Source organism: Cephus cinctus, unplaced genomic scaffold (assembly GCF_000341935.2).
Source record: "Cephus cinctus unplaced genomic scaffold, Ccin1 Ccin1_scaffold0715, whole genome shotgun sequence".
NCBI lineage: Eukaryota > Metazoa > Arthropoda > Insecta > Hymenoptera > Cephidae > Cephus > Cephus cinctus.
The window spans coordinates 80291-99358 of NW_014333334.1; the positions used below are offsets into that span (position 1 = coordinate 80291).

Consider the following 19068-nt stretch of genomic DNA (forward strand, 5'->3'; position numbering starts at 1 on the left):
CTGCGAATTTTTTGCCACATCAACGTTAGTCGTGAAATGAGAAATGAAATTAGAGATATTGTAATATATTTATTATATATAACTTTGCATTACTTATGACTGTAGTTTATCCGTACAGCTCAGTCTCTATATAAAACCTATGAGTCATCATTGTCTTCGATTAATTAATATTACTCTAATTTTCATAAAAGTTAACTTCCTCCTTATAAATAATTAATACGATCCGTCTGTCTAATTATTTTCTCCTGCATTCTTCGCGGTCAGCATTCTCCGGCCAATCGCATATGAATTTTCCTGTGTTATAGACTGTACCATCGCGACACTGGAACTTCAATGGTTTTCCATAGACGCATCTGTAATACTGAAATGAAAATAATGCATAAGAATCGGTATCTTAAAAATAGTAAATTGAATGCCATTAAAGTCACCAGAATGCAATCCTTCGCCGGCATAAAGTCCTCGTCAGCACACTTGATCTCATTAGAATCCTCATCAATTTCATTAGTCACGGGTTTGGCAGTCGTGGTTGTGGGTTTCATTGGCCTCGTAGGCTTCGTCGTCTCCTCGGTCTCCCTCCAAGGCGTAGTGACAGATATTGGCTTGTGAGCAGGAGTCGGGATCCTGGTCGTAGGTTCGGTAATGTGTGCCGGAGGCTTCTTCGTAGGCTTGTACTTGCCTTCGTCCTTCGAGGCCGGAGTACTGGGAGGTCTGGCCCACTCGGGCTTCAATTTAAAATGAAGTTACGTCGCAGCGGATAGAAAGTAAGGAAGAAAAAAAATGTTAAGTCCGGACTAGCAATGCAGTTACCCTGGGTGTAGTGTTGTACGAAGGACTTGGGACTTTGTAATTCCTGAGGTTATCGTGGAGTATCCTTATCAGTGGGTTAGTCTGCCCGCAAAGCCCTTGAAAATCATCCATATCGATAGCCCAGGTCATTGCTCCCGCGTAACCCTTGGACTTTATGAAATCCATCTTGATCTGCACGCTCTTGGGATCCTCGTACCCGACCCACTGCGTACCTGAATAAGTCATCCGATTAGCAGGATTCGTGGCGGTCGGCTGTACACATTTTCGGGCACGCGTTTCCATTTGCATCTTGCGATGCGTCGCCTTTCGTGGGACAGCTTCTCTTTATCGTCTTTTCTTTTTTAATCTCACGTGGAAGGTGGTACAAGGGCCATTGTATGCAGATGAGAAGGTTCTCGTGACTCACGTACCCAAGAAATAATCAGTTATGCCAGATCTTCTGTTCTTACCTTTGTAGGCGTAGGGGACCTTGCCGACGGCGTCCCATTCCTTGGTCCAGCCAGACTCCGGATCGTTGACTTCGGGACAGATCTGTCGGGAATGACATCAATTACTACGATACTTGGGTAAGTGGAAAAAAATGGACTGCCAGTCATTGCTGCACGTACTTCCGTTCGATCCTTCTCCTGTTTTTAGCTGGGCTTTAAAAATTATCTCAAGGTACAAGATGATTAATGCACTCACTTCGTAATAGGCCAGGAAGCCTTTGGCTTGGGTGTAATTACCCGGAGCACCGCCTCCTGCTTCCTTGTTGATGTACGTTCCGAGATTGTAGTTCTTGTTGCTGTTGCTCAGGGTGAAACTGCGCCCGTAGAACGGAATTCCAACTACCAGCTTGTTCGCTGGGCAGCCCATATCGACCCACAGTTGCAGACCGTCGTTCTGAATAGTGATGCGGAGTTGAGGTTAGAAAATTAATCTTTTCATTTATATATGTATACATATATGTGTATATACAATAATCCGTTTCCCAACTAACCACGTTCAGTTTCTCGTAAGCCCATTGATCGTGTGGCCGCTTGTACAGTGGACTATGTACATCTGCGAACCCTGCCCAGTTTCCACGAAGATCATAGGACATCACATGTATAAAGTTCAAGTTTCTAAAGAAAAAAAATGGAAATTCTTTACGGGTCGAATAAGAATCGTTGATTGATATGAAGAACGAGGGAAAGCGCGCGTCAGCGATAAGGCGTCACGTCACGTCTTTTCGTTTCCTCTTTCCTGCCGATTATACTCACTCGCAGAGTTCGGGAACGTGGTAGCCCTCCTGCAATCGAAACTTCGCCAAGGGCACCGCCATCGTTATCTCCCAATCCTTTTCCTCCCGGTCGAAGGCCCTGCGCAACTCCTCGACAAAGTACAGGAACTTATCCTTGTCGGAGAACTTGCCCCCTCTGTCAGCAGCCCCAGGATACTCCCAGTCCAGGTCGAATCCGTCGAAATCATACTTGTGCATGTACTCGACGACGCTTCTAATGAAACTGTCCCGACGCTCCTTCACGGCCACCATGTTGCTGTACTTGCGGCCACCCTCGGCCCACCCCCCCACGGCCAATTGGGTCTTCAAGCCCGGAAACTTGTACTTGAGATTAGTGAAGTTCTTGAAGCCATTCTGATCAATGTCCAGCTCAGGATCCAGGACCAGGACCTCCCAGGTGACGTTGCTCACGCCGATGAAGGAGTAGATCACGTGAGTGCACAGATCCCCCGGCACGTCGTCTATACCATACTTCCCAATTCCAGGCCGGTATATGGCCCAATTGCTGAAGTAACAGGCGACCCTGGCGGATTCACTCTTCTCCTCTAAAAAGAGCAAAGTCAGGTACGGCGAAGCTTTTCGGAAGCATCGGGAGGTAGAGACTCACCGGCCAGCACGCATCCCAGGAAGAGTACACCGCATAGAATCAGCAGCTTCCCGGTCCAGGCCATGGCAAGATCTGCAAAAGATAGTAAATAAACTGATGGCATTAATTCGCACGCGATTTCCATCCTTCAAGGAGGATCAAGACGAGGGCGACCGGTTTAGCAAGAAAGATCGCTGACATCGCTCAGAAGTCCGTTAACCATCATCTGGCTTATCATCTGATACAGTGATACAGTAATGCTAATCCCCTGTCGCGCTTGTCAATCCGTAAGACAGCAGCGCCGTACTCGCAACTGTGTTGGCTGAAATTGGTTTTACCCACCGATAAGAACCAGTTAAACTTGTAATTTTAAGAACAAGGCTCCACCTATCCGTGTGGAGCGTGTGGAGCGTGTGGAGCGTGTAGAACGCCTATAGAGCACTTCCAAGATGAACGCGACCACCTTCTCAAAGTAGGACTCTACTAATCTGCTGTGGATTCCTCAAGAGCCCACTGCTAAATGGAGTAGCTATCTCCTATGCGAATAAGGATAATTCTATTGATTGAAAGTCCCTCCAACCAATCGACAAATCAGAGACTTCCTCGATGGGAGAGAGAAAATTTCTCTGGTTGATGAAAGAGCTATCTGTACCTTTACTTTTTTTTTTTTTTTTTTTTTTTTTTTTTTTTTTTTTTTTCTTTTTTTTTTTTTTTTTTTTTTTTTTTTTTTTTTTTTTTTTTTTTTTTTTTTTTTTTTTTTTTTTTTTGACAAGGGGCATCGATTTTCTCTTAGCATTGTGCAATTCCACGGTGACGGTACCGTAACGACCACAAAAACTATTTATCCTCTGTTTTGAGTGATTGCACCAATCAGCATGACTCTCTTGATTGCTTTATATGCCAGCAATAAGGATATCACGTGGGCGTTAGACACATCCTGGCCTGTCCATTCTTCAGGAAGTTCTATAATTTTTCAATAAAATGCACCATTGTTCCGAGTCCTTGGATTCTTCGAGTCGAGTAGTAATGTAAAGGTTACGGGGGACATCGCGAAGTTGACGGCAACTCGGGAACAAAGACGGCGCTTAGTGGATTGCGAAAATGGTCTTGGATCGTAGCTTTGGAATTTGGGAAAAATACCTGACTGTCCTTTATTTATCTTGGCTGCATACCGCGAACGTGCGTGCGCTTCCTCGTATGTCAGTAAACTAATAAACGAATGGGAAATAAAAAAAGAGACGTTCGGCGACCTATGGGCATCGCTTGTCTTCCTTTTCCAGCAGATTCCTTTTCTTGGGACTTATTAGAATGCCAGAAGCGTACGCGTCGCTCTTGTAGCCTTCGATCATCATCTATTCCGCTTCGTGCTTTACGCACGACGAATACAAACTCTCTTTCTTGTATTGCTGGCCGACGCGACGCGACTTTATTTTTTTTTTTTTTTGTTTACTCTCCGAGGAGCTTACCGACAGGAATCATCTCTCTCGTTATCGCGGGAACCCGAAATCATTGCGTTGCCCTGAGATCAGGGACGAGCAGTAAAACTGGAGATGACGTAGGAGGACCAGGAGATTTTCTCTCAAGTGCCTGAGATTCGGCAATGACGGCAATGACGGTTGTCATTAATTACGTTACTTTCTATTGCTCGGGACGGGGCGGTGGGACGAACGGTGTCAAGAATGCAATGCTCTGCCGACGCCCGTCGTAGGATGCACGGTAAATCTCACAAGATGCCTCTTTGGCTCCTTTACGAGACGCGATAATCGTCAAATATTCGACGTACCAATTCCAATGCCAATTTATTAGCTCCTATAGACTGCTAGAGCTACATTGACGGCGATTTAGGGTTCCTTAAGGATATTAAGTACTCTAATTAAATGCTCTCTAATGGAAATTATTAATTTCCGAGCGATCGAGCCTAGGAATTTTCTCTTTAAGAGGAAATATCAAAATTATTCGCCTGATTACTGCGACAAGTATTATAGTATAAAACACGCTGATAAATATGTCACTTGACTCCTTGCACGTTCGTATGATTCAACTACAGAGCGAAAAACGAGGATCAAATCAATATACACGCCAAATCACAGGATGGTTCCGCAGCTCCCAGGAAACTCGGAGGAGACTTTTCGGTTCAGGAAGAGGAACTTGACCGCGGATACAGTGGACTCAGTGGACTCAGTGGACTCACCTGGTTGACAGCAGCGTAGTTGGAAAAATCGGCGACGAGGCCGAGGGTGATCGCATATATACCAAGGTGGGCCTCATTAGGATTCAGGTGCACGAGCAACGCGCTATTGGCTGGTTCGTCGACCTGATGCCTCCCCCCTACCAGCTCCCCAGTGAGCATCACAATCTACGATCCTCATCCTCGATCCTCATCCACCACCTCTTCCGCCTCTTGGTCTCCTCGGAGCCTCAGGATGTTACAAGATCACCATCAAGTCGAATTTCAGGTCTCTTGGAGGAGATGCAGAATCGACACATGGAGAAAGGATATTGGCGTTGCTCTAATTGCGCGAATAGGCAAATATCGGATGATCAGGTAAGGGAGTCAGGTAGTAATGGAATTTGGAAAATCTCGAAAGGTCATTATGAGCGACAGCGCCATAAGACTCTAGGCGATGGCATCAAGATCAACGAGATTAACACGTCAACCTAAATCCCAAGAGTTCTTTTCCATGATGTTTCTAATCGACTGGCGTCAATGCTCGCGTTGGCGCTGCTTCCAGGCCAAAAACTATTCCTCCTAGCAAGTTCGTTCCAAGGAAGCGACTGACATTCAATTATTATCTTGCAGAGCGACTGCTAGCTTGTTTTCTGCAGTGAGTCAACCTGGAATGTCTGGCCCAGCCCAATAGCATTCCTTGTGGATTCAAGAGGAGTCGCTAAATGCTGGCATTTTCTTCGAGGACCTTACCGGAGGAAGCCCCTGTGGATCGAAATCAGTCTTCTTGTCTGCTGGACTCCTGAGCCATAATTTCTACAGGACATGTTTCGCTCCATCCGTAGAATTCGCGTCAGTAGAATTCTGCAATCTCCTGCTATTGCTGCAAAGGATCCTCCTTATCACTGGCAAGGGCTCTGGATCCTACAATGCTGGTCATCGACGCGCATGACAAACGGACAAACTGAACGAACCGGTATTAATCCAAACTGGAGGACATCCACCCCGCGATGCTCGCAAACTTCAGAGTTCACAACGTCTTCGCAACGACTTGAATTGTGTGGAACAAATAGAGATAGAAGGATTTACGAAAAAAAGAAACGGGAGGATCAAGAGGAATAAATTTTGCGCCGAAAACGAAGCATTTGCGATAGTTTCGATACTGCATTTACATAGATGGGGGGCAAAGATATTGACTGAACGCCATGATATAAAAACCAGTTTTTTTATTTGTCGTGAAACAGTAATAACATTAAATGACATATCGTCGTGGGCATCTTGCGACGAAGCGAGAGGGAAGGAGAGAGAAAAGGAAAAAAGTGAGAGCACACGAAACCACAAGGAAGTGAGAATAGCGTGGAGGGGCAAGCAGGGGGAGATCGAAGCAACGCTGAAGAAAGTTAAAAGTATCGGATCTAATTCTTTGTTTCTCGATTCGATGTTCGTTTCTAATTCTTTGTAAAGCTGCTGTCACCCTCCTCTCGCCCGTCACTCTCGCTTATCATTTCCTTGTAATCTCCCACCTTCGCGCGGCCACAAGTACTGCCCCACCCTGCTTCAATAGGTTTACTGTTTTACTGTTTTACGCGTCTAGCATTCGTTGGCCTATCTACGAAATACAACGCAATGGCTGCATAATATACAATAACTATGCAATAATCAACAGATTAATATTTGTATAATAATGTCAAAACAATAGAATTGAGCGTCTATAATGTCGATCCTTCCATGCCAGGGATTCTCGTGGTGTCCTTCCTGGCGCTTCCTTGTATCGGGCCAATTCGCCCAGGCCAAGGACCAGGAGGACGAGCATCCTGCTGGGACGTGGAATAGTGGTTGTGCGTCACGACGCCACAGCGGCGAAGCGTCTTCTTTTGGTTGGTTTTGGTCCGATAATGAAAAAATTCTACGGGTTACTTATTCTCATCCATGGGGAACTGTCGGAAAGAAGCCATTTGAAAATACTACGTCGCTGTGGCGTTGCGCTCCCACGCGTCAATATCCTCTATTCTCTAATTGCTATTATTATGTACATACGCATATAAACCTATAATAAGGATCTCTCGTCGTAATATATTGGTGTATCTTAGTCTGTCGCTTCTTACTTGGATCTAATCCAAGCCGTCGTGCTCGGCGGCCTTTCGTTTGGCATACGTGAACGTCGAATTTATCCAATTTTAGTCCTTTTTCCCCTCTCGAGCGAATAAAATGCGTGGCGTCCAGGAATTTGACATTAGCAACAAGAATGTATTTTGACTCGAGCTTATTATTATTTCTTAATCGAGAAGACGAGCGTATCGTTGCGCCAGCCATGATCCATGAGGTTGTTAGTCCTGCTGTTTACCGAAAATTAATATTTGTGATCACACGTGGTGATTTTCTTCTTGGCCAGGTGTCCAGTCCTTATGGGCATTTAAGAGTCACTGCTCGTACCGCCTATGTTTCTTTTTTATTTTTTCTTATTGCAGATTTGACTTTTCACAGTCGCACGTGCACACACACGCACACACACACACTCACACAGTCAGTAGTAGGCCCAACCTTTGATGCATTCTCCATTTAAAAGGTACAGTCGCTAATGAGTCTAGTAGAACTTTCATCAGTATGCATGCTGCTGCGGTTTCTTTCGTTCTTCCTTTTCCCCATTTATTTTCTCTTAAAGCCGTACCGAAGCCATTGGGTGACCAAGCCAAGACCAATGGGATGAAAAGGTGAAAATAAATGTGAAACAACAAATCCAACGAAATCCATTGAAAATTTCCAAAGAATATTGAAGTACGCGTTTACAGGTGTGTAAGCGGCACCAGGTACTGGAAGTACTAAATCAGTTTGCATTGAAAAATTTGACTTTTTAAATTCACCGTGAGTGCGAGAGAGACAGAGTTATGGCGATGCCCGTGTTCTCAAGAGATGGAGAGAGACGCCGGCGAGTAGAATTCTGGATAGGATAGAAGACAGCAGCAGCACAGTGGAGGCAATTCCCTAAAGGTGTCAGGTGTCTCTATCCAGTAATTCGGGTCAATAATGTATCTGTCCCTCTCTAACGCACCAGCGCGCACATAAGACGCTCTCTGTCCCACCCGTGGCAGGTATAGGGCGCTTCGGAATTTCGACGATACAGTTAATTTCAAGGAATAACACGTGAATACCAGTCGCTTGCGAAAGTTCTCTTATGTGGTGGATTTTTGGATTTCCGGATTCACGTGGTCAGCAATGAACAATGTGATATCTTGCTGGAATTTCACTGGGAAATATCATTAAGTACTAATTATAACTACAGTAATCGCGGCAAAGATCAAATTCATTTAATTATATTCTACGTGGATAACGCAAGCGTAAAACGACAATAAGTAATGTCAATGATTGACTACGTATTAATATGTGACCGGTTTGTCAACTTTATTTTTCCTAACGCATACGTATGCGTGGACCATGTACACATAGATGCATGTTGTATGTATAATTCATATAGATCTCTATACTACACTGTTCGCCCGTAATTATTAAACTCTATGTCATTTACTTTGCTCGACGCGCGATCACAAATATTTTTTTGGCAAAGTCTAGTGGAATCTCGAGGAAATCTTTCGATGAACTTCCAGTACCAGTCGCCGATTCCCTGATTGATGCTGATGAGGATCCCAGGCACGTGACGCGTCTAGTTTTCGTAGGGCGCGTGTGCGCGGGGCGACGGGGAAGAACAAAGAGACAAACGAAAACGTTAAATATGGACGATTGTGCGAGAATAATGGGAGTCGTGTTTAAGGAGTCCCAAAATTCGCGAGCCACGTGACATGCTGACTCATTGCAAGGTATTATTGACTAATGATTCACGCCGATTAAAGTCTTCAGTCCGTTTCATTTATATCGCTTTTACTAATTTCTAATTATTATCATTAACGCATCTATATAGCCCTATAGCACCGCCACGATCGCTACGTATGTACAGCAGTGCTCCGAAATTCCACCTGATACGTAATAAACTAATGACCTCCTAATAACAATATCTTGTCCCGTCCTACGAGATATCCCTAGACGCTATGTTTTACAGTTAGATAATAACTTGGACATTCTTCGTTATGGCCTTCTCCAAAGTGGCCCTGTGCACACTTCGTCAGCCGCCAATTTCCTTCTGCTCTCATTCTTGTCAGTTATTTCTTCATCCGTGAATCCGCTCTACTGCCTAGGAGTAATAATTCTCTCTCTGTTGGTAGAGTGGCAACGGAGTTACCGGCGACAGATCCTCGTCCTCGAAGCTCAGCTCAGGAGTGAGGTGCAGCGTCGTCAGGGCTTGTACTGTCGAGGAATATCGTTTTAATGGTAAGCTAACCTAACCTTCTTCATTGACGTACCAAACCAGTGGGTTACTGGGTTTAGGCATACATATAATACACAAGTAATACGATCCAACTTTGCACAAGTGCAGGACAAAGGTAAAGGGAACTGGATGAGTCAAAGGAATCATGGTATATGTATTAATTAAAAGAAGAAAAAAAAAAGTGAAAAACATGAAACAAACCTGAAAAACGATTATGTCGTGTGTGTGTCCTACATGGGAAGATGGAGGAAGCTTTTTGTCAGTCAGTGCGCCTGGTTACCTACACACAGCACAAACGATCCAAACAACACTCTCTACAAATCGGCAAAACTAGTTTCTCCTACGATATGTCACACTTTCGATAACGCCAAAATCCTGCCGAAAATTTCTTAAAATTTTGACATCCACGAGACTCTGAAGGACCCCGTGCCCTGCCCGTTGAGCGGATCCTCGGATTCTCCTGGAGGTCATTCGAAGTGACAAAAAGAAAACGGAATGTCATACATTCGTAATTGTCAAAGGACCAAAAAAAAGTTATATAAAATTGGCCATGCTCGTCACACGTCGGCTAGGCTAATAAAACGATGACTGGGCCATGCATGATATAAAGGAAAATTTTCAAAAATACAATGACAATAGTACCGGGCGCAATGTGGCCTTTTAAATTTTATTTTCTGACGTACCAGCCACCATTTTGCTCTTCTCCATAACTTGCTTCGCTAGAATTTGATTAAGTTGGAGGATATGCTCCCTCTGCCTCTTCTCCTCAGCCACCTTCCGCTTAAGCTTATCGGATTTTTCAAGGCTCGCTTCATCCTCTGCGAATCAATTAGCAGTTGGCAATTAGCAATTAGCGATTCAGCTCATTTTGCACTGAAAATTGTTTAACACCGAAGAGACTTACCGGCTCCTCCGGGCGCCGTTACCGTCGTTTCCGATAGCATCTTCCTGATCGCCTCGGCCTTTTTCAAACGTTGCTGTTTCTCCTCGGCACTTAATTCCGGAGTCTGCAAAAAATCGGCACTATAATTCAGATTCTGAATCGACAAAAAAGTATTCGGAAAAAAAAGAAACCGAAAGAATACCTGCTCAGGAATGTAGCGCTCAGGGATGAAGATTTTGTTGGGTGTCCCTAGCAACTGGTCAATGGTACTCTCGTTATACTTGAGCTCCTTGTGACTTAGGGTCGACCTCACGACATCCGGTGCATTTATCCTAGGCCTCAGTGCACGTTCCATATCGAGATCATCTCTCGCTCTTCCCATTCCCTGAAAGTATCGAGAAAAGTCTCTCTCAACGGAGTCACGAGAATCCTGAACCAAGCGAAAGACAGCTGGACAGAGAAACAGCAGTTTCAAAGAGAATGCACGTGAAAATTAAAAGGAAATCCCAGGACTAGAAGGAGCCGGTGAAAAAATGAAAAGAAGAAACAAAAAATACCATCTTCGAGAACGTGTCCTCTAGATCAAATACAGGTTTGCTACTGGACACTGTATAGTGCCTCCTCTTCTCCTTGGGTATCTGCCTCCTTCTGACGGAGGTCTCGGACTTCTTCTCTGTCATCTCCTTGATGATCTGCTTAGCAGCCTCACTCTTGAAGACCGGCGATAGCTGAGGTGATTCTGATAGGCTAGTGATACTGGCTGCCGAGCCGAAGAGCCTCTCCTGGGCGCTTATCGGATTGGGTGACGTCGCACCGGGGCTCCCGGCAGGCAGGCTCAGGTGTCTCTCGTTCCTCACGGCTGGGTAACTACCAGGGTGGGGATAATATTGCGAGGGTGTCTGCTGATTCGGTACCCTGGCGCACTGCGCCAAATAATTCTGGTGACTCGGACTGTAAGACGGACTTGTAGAATAGTTTGGCGAACTCATTGGAAGCTGAGAACTGGAGGTCGGACTGTCCGTGTACGGCGACAGGGTGCTGTCCGAGCTGGCATCGTGACTCTCAAACTGTGGGTATTCCAAGTGACGTCAAATAAAGAGAAATCGTTTAAATAATAACTGGCCGAAAAAAAAGAATAATAAGAATGACGATGCACCAGGAGGACGCGAAGGGATATGGAATGAAAAATTCCAATAAACCACTCACCCTGACTCTGTGTCGGCGAACCATCATATTCCGGAGTGCATTCATGCTGTCGCTGCGCGGAGGTGGCGGTACGGGACCTTGCTGTGATCCTGGCTGTGACCTTTGACCCCCGAATCCTCTGGGCAATGACATGCTACGTTGAAATTGCACATCGTCCAGTTCGGATAATTGCACCGTGCTCTGGGCGTGCATCATCGGGGACTCCTCGACTACTCTGCCCAGCTGAGCCTTCTGAGAAGACCAAAGCAAACGACGTATGGAATAGAGGTGAAAAATAGACGTGAGGTGAAAAATTGCATTCCATAAAAGATTCCTTACTTCAAATTGCTGTGAACCGCCAAATTCATCTTCGCCGAGTCTCTTGGCTCCTCCAGGCGCCGGAAGTCCATTTGTCAGTGGGATTCCGATATTTCCAGTTCTGTCGCCGCGATCCCTCTGCCTTCTCTCGGACTCTCTCTTCACTATCCTGACTGTCTTGATCTCCTGCTTCTCGCGATTTTGCATAATACCCATGAACTTATTCTCATCATTCTGATTGTAGCCGCCGTTCATGAGCGCCTCCTCGCTCGGAGGGGGTGGTGGAGGTGGTACGTATTCGGGAGGTGGTATAGGCCCATTCAAAATAGGATCGCTACCTTTTATACCATCTCCTGGCTGTCTTCGTGGATCCGTATTAATGTACAATGGCGTGACGCTCTTCTGAATTGGGCTGCTGCCCTTGCCCTGTATCTGATCCCTAAGTTGCTGCTGCTTCAACTGATGTTGCTGGATCTGTTCTCGTAGCTGAGGCGAGAGGCTGGAGATGTGGTTCTGGGGCGAGTGGGTCTGTGCGAACTGCTGATTCTGCTGAACGTGATGGCCGTAATGCGAGTTGCTTAAATGATGGTTCAAGTGTGAGTTCTCTTTGTAAGGTGTTGGAGGATCCTTGTACTGAGGCGATGGAAGATGCACCCGATGAGGACTTCCATTTTGTCTAGCGCGAGGCGACGTCGACAAGGCTGGACTCGATGGGGAATCTAATCCGTGGTCCAGGGTCATTCCAGAATCTAAATCAGTTTCCAGCCAGGAACTCTGACTGCGTTTTTTGGATTGATGAACCTGGGGAGCTTTAAGTGGAAGGCGGCATTAGTGTGCACGTTATGTACCAGGTTATTAGAGTTTTATGAAGTTTACGTTCACCTGGAGCAGCTTGAGGTCTGATCTGTTGCACCAGGCTGTGCGATTTCTCAGTGAGCTGTCGCACCTGGATACTGAGTTCTTGCCTTTGTCTTTGCAGGTCGCCCACCAACTGCTGAACCCGACGCAGTTCCGCTTCCAAAGCGGCGGTCGTTCCCGAAGGATCTCTGGACATGTTTCCTGCGTATCTCCTGGAGGCTTGTAACTTTTGCCGTAGGACAACCAGGTCCTGTTCCAGTCGTGCGTTCTCGGCTACGGTCTCCTCCAACTTCTGAAAAAGTTCACACGCAGGCCATAAGATGCCGGGCCGTCTCTCTTGAACGAAACAGCCAGTCAAAGGAAGTGGCCAACGGATAAAAGAAGCGTCCAAAACAAGAGACAAAATGATCTACTGCGGTGAGTGAATTTACCTAGAAGAATACGGTTTTTACCTGAAAAGAATGAATGGCGGATTTAATTTTCCCAGCAAGAAGTTATTTGACTTTTCTATACCCTAATTCTCCAAGTAAAACCAAGTAAAACCAAGTAAAACCAAGTGAAACCGTATGATGAAAAAGAGAGGAGGAATTAAAAAATTGGAAAACTTTTAGCACAGTTCCTCGGACTGACCTTTGAGTTGTGAGCCAATAGAAGTCTGACGCGGCTCAGTTCTCTCTCGAGCAGTAGTTGCTGCTTCCGGTAACGTTCAACTTCCGCCGGGTTGCTCCTGCTGCCTTGTAATTTGTGCCTAAGGCCGCCCAGGGCTTTTTCCAATATTTCCTAGAAATCGCAAAGCATTCCCATATGTAATACTTAACGTGCGTGCGCTCGTGTAAAATGGGACTGGCTCGTCGCCGGCAGCTACTTTTAAAAAATAGTAACACACAGCAACGGTAGCAACTATCAGGGACACTACTATATAGTATAACAATAGTGCCGTCTCGAATTACCTTGTCCTGCTGAAGACTGTGCAGCGTTCCGGATTCTTCCTGCAGCAACCGGTCCAGCTTATAAAGTTGCTGTACCTTAGCCTGCAACGTACAAGGTTACCAAGATCATCCCCGAGGTCTGCGCGCGTCTCGGCTTTCAGCCGCAAGATTCCGGTTTCTAGAGCTACGACACTGCGCGTCTAGGCAAGTTGGTCTCTTGTGCGTCGGGGCACCTTGAGAAATTGATACCAGCGAGAGACAAGCGAGTGTCGCAGCCGCGTAAGAGCTTGTCCCTATGCACGTCCCTACATCGCGATATCTCACTCGAGAGTTCGAGACCGAGATAGAGGCCCTCCTTCTTCCAACAATAAGACACAATCTACCTGCAGTTGGCCATGATCGGGACTCAGCCGATCCCAATCTCGACGTTCCTCTGCGAGCAGTCGCTGCTCCTGGAGCCGCTGATTGAACTCCAGGCGATCGCGATGCGCCCGGGCGCTCTTGTTCTGCTCCTGCGCCTGAAGAAGATCCTGCCGCGAACCGGATACGCTGCCGTTGCCGGTTGACTGACTTCCACGATTGTAGAGCGATCCCAGCTTCACCATATTGTCCACCAGATTCACCAGCGGTTTGCCTTTTTCGTACTGAAAGTTTTAATTAACTCTCTTCCATTCGTCCTTTGCTTTTCTGAGCTCGTTAGCTAATGAACATTAACTGATAATCAGGCTACGAGGCCTGGCTGGTGACTGTGTCAAAGAGCGGGAACCGTCGAAGAAAAGAAATAAGACTGTAAAAGAAGGAAAGGCCAGGTCGTCAAGGATATTGGGAGGAAGTTAGAAAAAGAATGAAGGTAGGCGATTGTCACGCAGCATCCTCTTCCTCTGATCCCGTTCTTCTCCAGGCGGATCTATCCTCGGCACCCGAAGCTGAATTTACCGACTTTCGGCTGTCGACGGGACGGGGTCAAAGGCCATCCAGGCCTTTGTCAACAGTCAAGAGTCGTGAGTCAAAAGTTACCGTCGGATCATCCACAGGTCCACTACACTCTCTGCTACGTCTCCATGTACTTTTATCCTTTTATTGAATTTTTAAAAGGCGTCTCCATTAGTCATTGCAGCGACGTACCTGCTTCTCAAGATCCATCAGATGCTTCTTCAGTTCCTCCAACTTTTGCAAGTTCTCCAATCTCCTGGGGGTATCCAGTTCGGCCAGTCTAGCCTATATGACAACAGAAGAGAAGAGACTCTGGTTACTGGTTTGATCGCGGCGGTTCCGATCGGAGGAAGGCAGGAACGGAGGAACGTAGGTGCAGGGAGAGATGGCAGGCACATAGCCAGCAGCCAGCGAGCGTAGTTCTTTACACCGTCTCCGTGTCGCGCTGCACCAGGAAACCGGTTATCCCTAGGAGATAAACACCACTTACGACTGCGTTCATTCAAACTCCGGCCCGTATTGCGTTAATAAACGCGGCTTCACCAAAGATCCCTTCTTATGCTTAATTGGATTCGGTCTAGGATAAATCAATATCGATCCTATCGCTTGGTCGATCTTTGACTTAATCAGATTTAACGTTATTTCTTCCCTTTCTATTGTCTTTTCTCTCTTTGAACGTTGAGCAGCGACGTACGTGAGCGCAACTGCATCCGATATTCTATACGTGGCTGCCACGGACGGGACCTTGGCAGGATCCGAAGACTGAACTGGTACTGCGTCTACTGCGTCTACTGTGGCCTGCTGTGGCCTGCTGTGCCCTCACTGTCAGCACAGAAAGCCAGTCTCTGGAAAGTGAACGGCTGACTTGGGCACCACTGACGTTACCACCGCGCCGCGTCCCGCCGTCAAGCAGTCAGTGAATGTCTGGATAGTGGGGACTATCTCTGACAGTGGGAGCACAATGGCAGCCAGTGACCGGCATTTATCTGGGTCTACGTCGGTAAATAAAATTTAGCCACAATGACTCTCTATGTCGTACGACGGAGCCACATTTTTTAATCGACGCGAGCCAAAAATATAATATTTTCGTAGTTGTTTCAGGAATTTGGAATTTTCTCTTCGGGTGGGTTCCAGCACGGTCTTCAATTTGCTCACTGGTTAGTATTTTTTGCAAAACGACGTTCCTATTGTTGTTGGATTATCTGGGTGACCCCCTTTACACTCTATTATAGTTCGGACTCCAGGCGATAATGGCTGTAACGATCACAATTTGCCAGTCTAGTTCACGAACCGATCGCAAGCTACGAGAATTCGCCACGATGGCGTTCGGGACGCTTTTTTATTTTCCCTTAACCTTTTTGTTGTACGAGAGAGAAATTTGTTTGGAATTATGTGTTCAATTGAAGCGAAGAACCTGAATCAGCGTCTCTTGTCACGTGACGTGTCAGTAAGTACATACAAGCGGGATGGATTGTACAAAAAAAAAGTTAAACTGCCGAATCAAGGGAGAAATGTGCTATTGAATATTATTTAAAGTTTGGTAAAGAGGTAGGTCGCGTAAGGTCTACGTGCCCGGAGGACAACGACGGCCACGGCGTCACGGCGTCTAAATTCACCCTGTAGTCTCCTGTCGCCTCCCAAGTAATATTCAAGTCCAACCGGTTGTTCGTATTTTCAATTACACGTTCTCCGGGTCGCGGGTGTACCCGGGATTCCGGGATTAGGGACATCAAGACAAATAGCACCTCAAGAGGAATCATCACGATTTCGCTTAAAACATGCTCGACGGTACGTACCACTGCTACTTCAGCGAAGAGTATTTAAATGTTTAGAAATTGGCGATCATTGTTGTACACGAATGAAGCACGAGGAGAGGAAAAGTAGCAGCCGAAGTAGGAATAACATGCCAGTGGTGGGAAGGAAATGTTAGAAAGATATCAGCAGATCGGCATTTCGTGTAAAGTGAATAACCGGACGCCCCTACGGGCTTAACTTTAACAGTTTCAAGAGCTTCAAGAGCTTCAAGAGCTTCGAGAGGATTGTTCTTCAAGAGTAGAGAAATACCAACCACCACCATAAGCCCTTACTCCCCGTTCAAATATACCAGATCCCAGGTTTTCCTTACTCCTTACTAAGCTCCAATGCTACACCCCCCTCAAAAGCCAATTCCCTGCAATTTAACACTTTCAAGACGTAACCTGCGCTTCGATTTCCATGTTACATGTTTCCATCGCCTTGCAAAGCGTCGCGCTTTGTCGACGCAGCTGAATTAGCAGGAGCACAAGTTCCTCGTGGGTCCTGCCCAAAAGTTCTCCAGCCGATACCTGTACCAGTCCACTTGCACTTGCATTTGCATTTGCACTTGCACTTCCACTTCCGGTTGCAGTTCCTGTGGCGGCTCCCCTCGCTGTATTAAGGACGTGCTGTTGATTGACGTCGAGAAACGTAGGAGACAAGATAGGAGGAGGAAGAGAACAAAACAAATAATAACGACAAAATAGAAAAACAGGTAATGCATGATGAAGATAAATTAATAAATTTATAACTAGGCTACTAGGGTGGGCTATTTATGGTGACCAGCTCCATTTTTTCGGAAACAAAGTCAGATATAAAAAAATGTTACAGACAGAAGTTGCAGGGTTTCAAGGGAACCGGAAGGTTCCGTTATTGAATTCCTTCCTGAGTGCAGGCGTCATAGTAATCCGAAAGTCAATTTTCATTTTTTCAATGCGACGATGCAATTATTTAAAAAAAATCAGTTCTCTAGAGCACGCATGATCTATTATCTACTATCCCCCCCCCGCCCCTCCTTCACCTCATTCTACAAGGAATTCGAGTCATAGTGAAATTCAATAACGAAATCTTCCGACCTCCTTGGAAACACTTAAACATCTGTCTGACACATTTGTTTTATATCTAGCTTCGTTTCCAAAAACAACGGACTTGGTCACTATAAATGTCCCACCCTGTATATAAAAACACGCACGCACGGGTACATGCACGTCATAAGGTCACGTGTCACGTGTCACGTGTCGGTGGACAGAACGCTGGACACGTCAGGCGCACTTAGAGACTAGAGCGACGTGCACGAGACTTGGAAAGTTGCCACATTGGAATTCCAGGGACTGGAAATTAATTTTCTATTAGAAAAACAGGCGAATAGGTGAAACAGGGAACATTCGTTGGATCTACGGCAGATTGACGATCGATCGATCTTACTTTCCTGTGAAAGTATCGACTGCTTACTTCGCTGCGATTCGAAGCAGATATGGAACTTTATGGCGGATTCTATCTTATTTCTTTTTTTCTTTCTTCTTCTCTTCTCTCCGCTAATAGAAAGCAACTTTCCTTCCAATCCTGACTATGGATTATTTTCCGCCATTGCATTTCGCTTTCTTCCACCGTCCTCTCTTCCTCTGACACGTTAGATCTCTCTTTCCCACTTAGCACCACTTAGCGCACTGCTCCGAGGAAGTATGTGACAATGCGAAAAAAGAGAAAAGGAGGCAGAAGCCGGGATTGGGGGGACGAAAGATCCTGCGGAGAATCGTACAATTTCCACTGGATTCTTCGATAGAAGACAAAGGCCTCACGATCTGTCTATTTCATTTTATTCCTTCTTTTTCTCATTCTCTCTCTCTCTCTCTCTCTCTCTCTCTCTCTCTCTCTCTCCCTCTATTTTAAAAGAAAACTAAATTCTCGCACGAGAAACTGCTTCAGCATTGTTTGATCTATGAATCTATCGATCGAAAAATCACGTGCAGTTCAGTTTTGTTGGACACTATGAGAAAATAAAAAAAATAATTTGGACAAGGAAATATACAGTGTCTTTAATAGATGGCAGGTACGTACCGTGATAGCCAAATTCACAGTTAATGTTAGATTTTAAATAGAAAGTAGAAAACAAGTGTATGGTGAACCGAAGTCAATTTCAAAGAGGAAAGAGTATCGAAAGCAGGACTGACCAGTAGAATTGCGGAATTGTGGAGCTGAGGCAGTTTCCACAGAAGGAATCCGTTCGACTGAGGAATATCCTCTGGTGGAATCGCTAAGGTGCACACTCGCACACTCGCACACTCGCTGGATGCTCCGCAAGGCGGCAAAAGACTGGCGAGTTGCCACGTTGGGCGCAGCCTTTCGGAGATTCTCCTCCTTGCATGGACCATTTGTTTTATATCTTTTGCCTGAACGGTGTACTCTACTGGCCCCCAACACACACACTCTCTCTCTCTCTCTCTTGCTCAGGGAGATGGTACACCTTTATTTTGTACTTGGAGTTGGCTCTCCTGGGTAGGCACGTTCCGCAGCCCTCGAGAGAGTCGTTCCTCATCCCGTTGAATAGCTACAGTGCCGAGTTAGCTGGTAGCGAACTACAGCTGAGATTCCTCGAGGGGCCGAGAATGTTTGAGGGTGTCGATGAAGCGGTGCGAATCTCTGGTACCTTCGGAGCAGCAGCATCCTTTTACGGGATCTTTATATGTATAGATGTATACTGTGACGTGATTTTTCGAATCACGGTCCCAAGGCGTCTCCGGTTACCGATACAGATAACGTTCTCGATTTCTGGTTCCCTTCGGGTCGCCACCCTGCTCAGAAGCTACGCTCTCGGGTTGATTCGTACAGTTACGTCAAGGCTCTCGTAAGATTTCGTTATTGTAGAGTTGAGGTCGAGGTGCTCGAATCTGCCGTGGGGAGATGGTCTCGACATACCGAGTTGCCCGGCAGAGGAGACGACCCGACGGAGACGTCTCCGCGGACCGGCAGAAGCCCGGATGAAATACCGGCGCCCCGCTGGAGATGGGCAAAGGGCTGTAGAGCGGGCG

General features: G+C 46.2%; 2 protein-coding genes and 1 long non-coding RNA gene across 17 annotated transcripts in view; 1 reads left to right on the plus strand and 2 right to left on the minus strand.

The window, feature by feature from the left end:
* Positions 1-49: 49 nt before the first annotated feature.
* On the minus strand, positions 50-4927 carry LOC107270251 (endochitinase). Of its 3 annotated transcripts, none has more exons than XM_015745098.2 (9): positions 4846-4927; positions 2676-2747; positions 2049-2613; positions 1787-1910; positions 1492-1689; positions 1257-1338; positions 808-1019; positions 429-722; positions 50-361 (listed from the first exon to the last, which is right to left on the minus strand). In XM_015745098.2, exons 2-9 carry the CDS (start codon positions 2737-2739, stop codon positions 236-238), a joined length of 1665 nt encoding a protein of 554 aa, XP_015600584.1. In that variant the 5' UTR covers positions 2740-2747; positions 4846-4927; the 3' UTR covers positions 50-235. The 3 variants fall into 3 exon arrangements, with proteins under 3 accessions (XP_015600584.1, XP_015600586.1, XP_024943436.1); XM_015745100.2 differs by lacking the exon at positions 4846-4927 and adding an exon at positions 3795-3946; XM_025087668.1 differs by lacking the exon at positions 4846-4927 and adding an exon at positions 2997-3156.
* LOC112494737 lies at positions 1576-5881 on the plus strand. Of its 2 annotated transcripts, none has more exons than XR_003060484.1 (4): positions 1576-1712; positions 4702-4911; positions 5111-5199; positions 5455-5881. It is a non-coding gene; the product is annotated as an uncharacterized LOC112494737 (long non-coding RNA). The 2 variants fall into 2 exon arrangements; XR_003060485.1 differs by having other exon boundaries at positions 1578-1712; positions 4758-4911.
* A 151-nt stretch (positions 5882-6032) lies between these two features.
* Positions 6033-19068, minus strand: part of LOC107270247 — an 85436-nt gene continuing 72400 nt past the window's right edge. For 8 of the 12 annotated variants that reach the window (XM_025087661.1, XM_015745092.2, XM_025087660.1 and 5 more), the window contains 13 exons: positions 16444-16668; positions 14438-14530; positions 13696-13956; positions 13334-13414; positions 13014-13163; positions 12408-12675; positions 11547-12334; positions 11229-11459; positions 10580-11089; positions 10225-10407; positions 10044-10146; positions 9823-9957; positions 6033-9117 (listed from right to left, as the gene is read on the minus strand). In XM_025087661.1, coding sequence (XP_024943429.1) covers positions 9005-9117; positions 9823-9957; positions 10044-10146; positions 10225-10407; positions 10580-11089; positions 11229-11459; positions 11547-12334; positions 12408-12675; positions 13014-13163; positions 13334-13414; positions 13696-13956; positions 14438-14530; positions 16444-16668 — 3141 coding nt within the window. In that variant the 3' untranslated portion in view covers positions 6033-9004. Of the gene's footprint in view, positions 9118-9340; positions 9420-9822; positions 9958-10043; positions 10147-10224; positions 10473-10579; positions 11090-11228; positions 11460-11546; positions 12335-12407; positions 12676-13013; positions 13164-13333; positions 13415-13695; positions 13957-14437; positions 14531-16443; positions 16669-19068 lie in introns of those variants that run through there. The other 4 variants (XR_003060482.1, XM_025087663.1, XM_025087658.1 and 1 more) reach the window with 4 other exon arrangements.

Excerpts from the sequence above, each read along its gene's own strand:
- LOC107270251 (XM_015745098.2), bottom strand. The coding sequence starts at position 2,739 with ATGGCCTGGACCGGGAAGCTGCTGATTCTATGCGGTGTACTCTTCCTG. Across the intron at positions 1,911-2,048 it reads CACGTTCCCGAACTCTGCGA|AAACTTGAACTTTATACATG; the intron begins GTGAGTATAATC and ends TTTTTTCTTTAG. Across the intron at positions 1,020-1,256 it reads GGTCCCCTACGCCTACAAAG|GTACGCAGTGGGTCGGGTAC; the intron begins GTAAGAACAGAA and ends TGACTTATTCAG.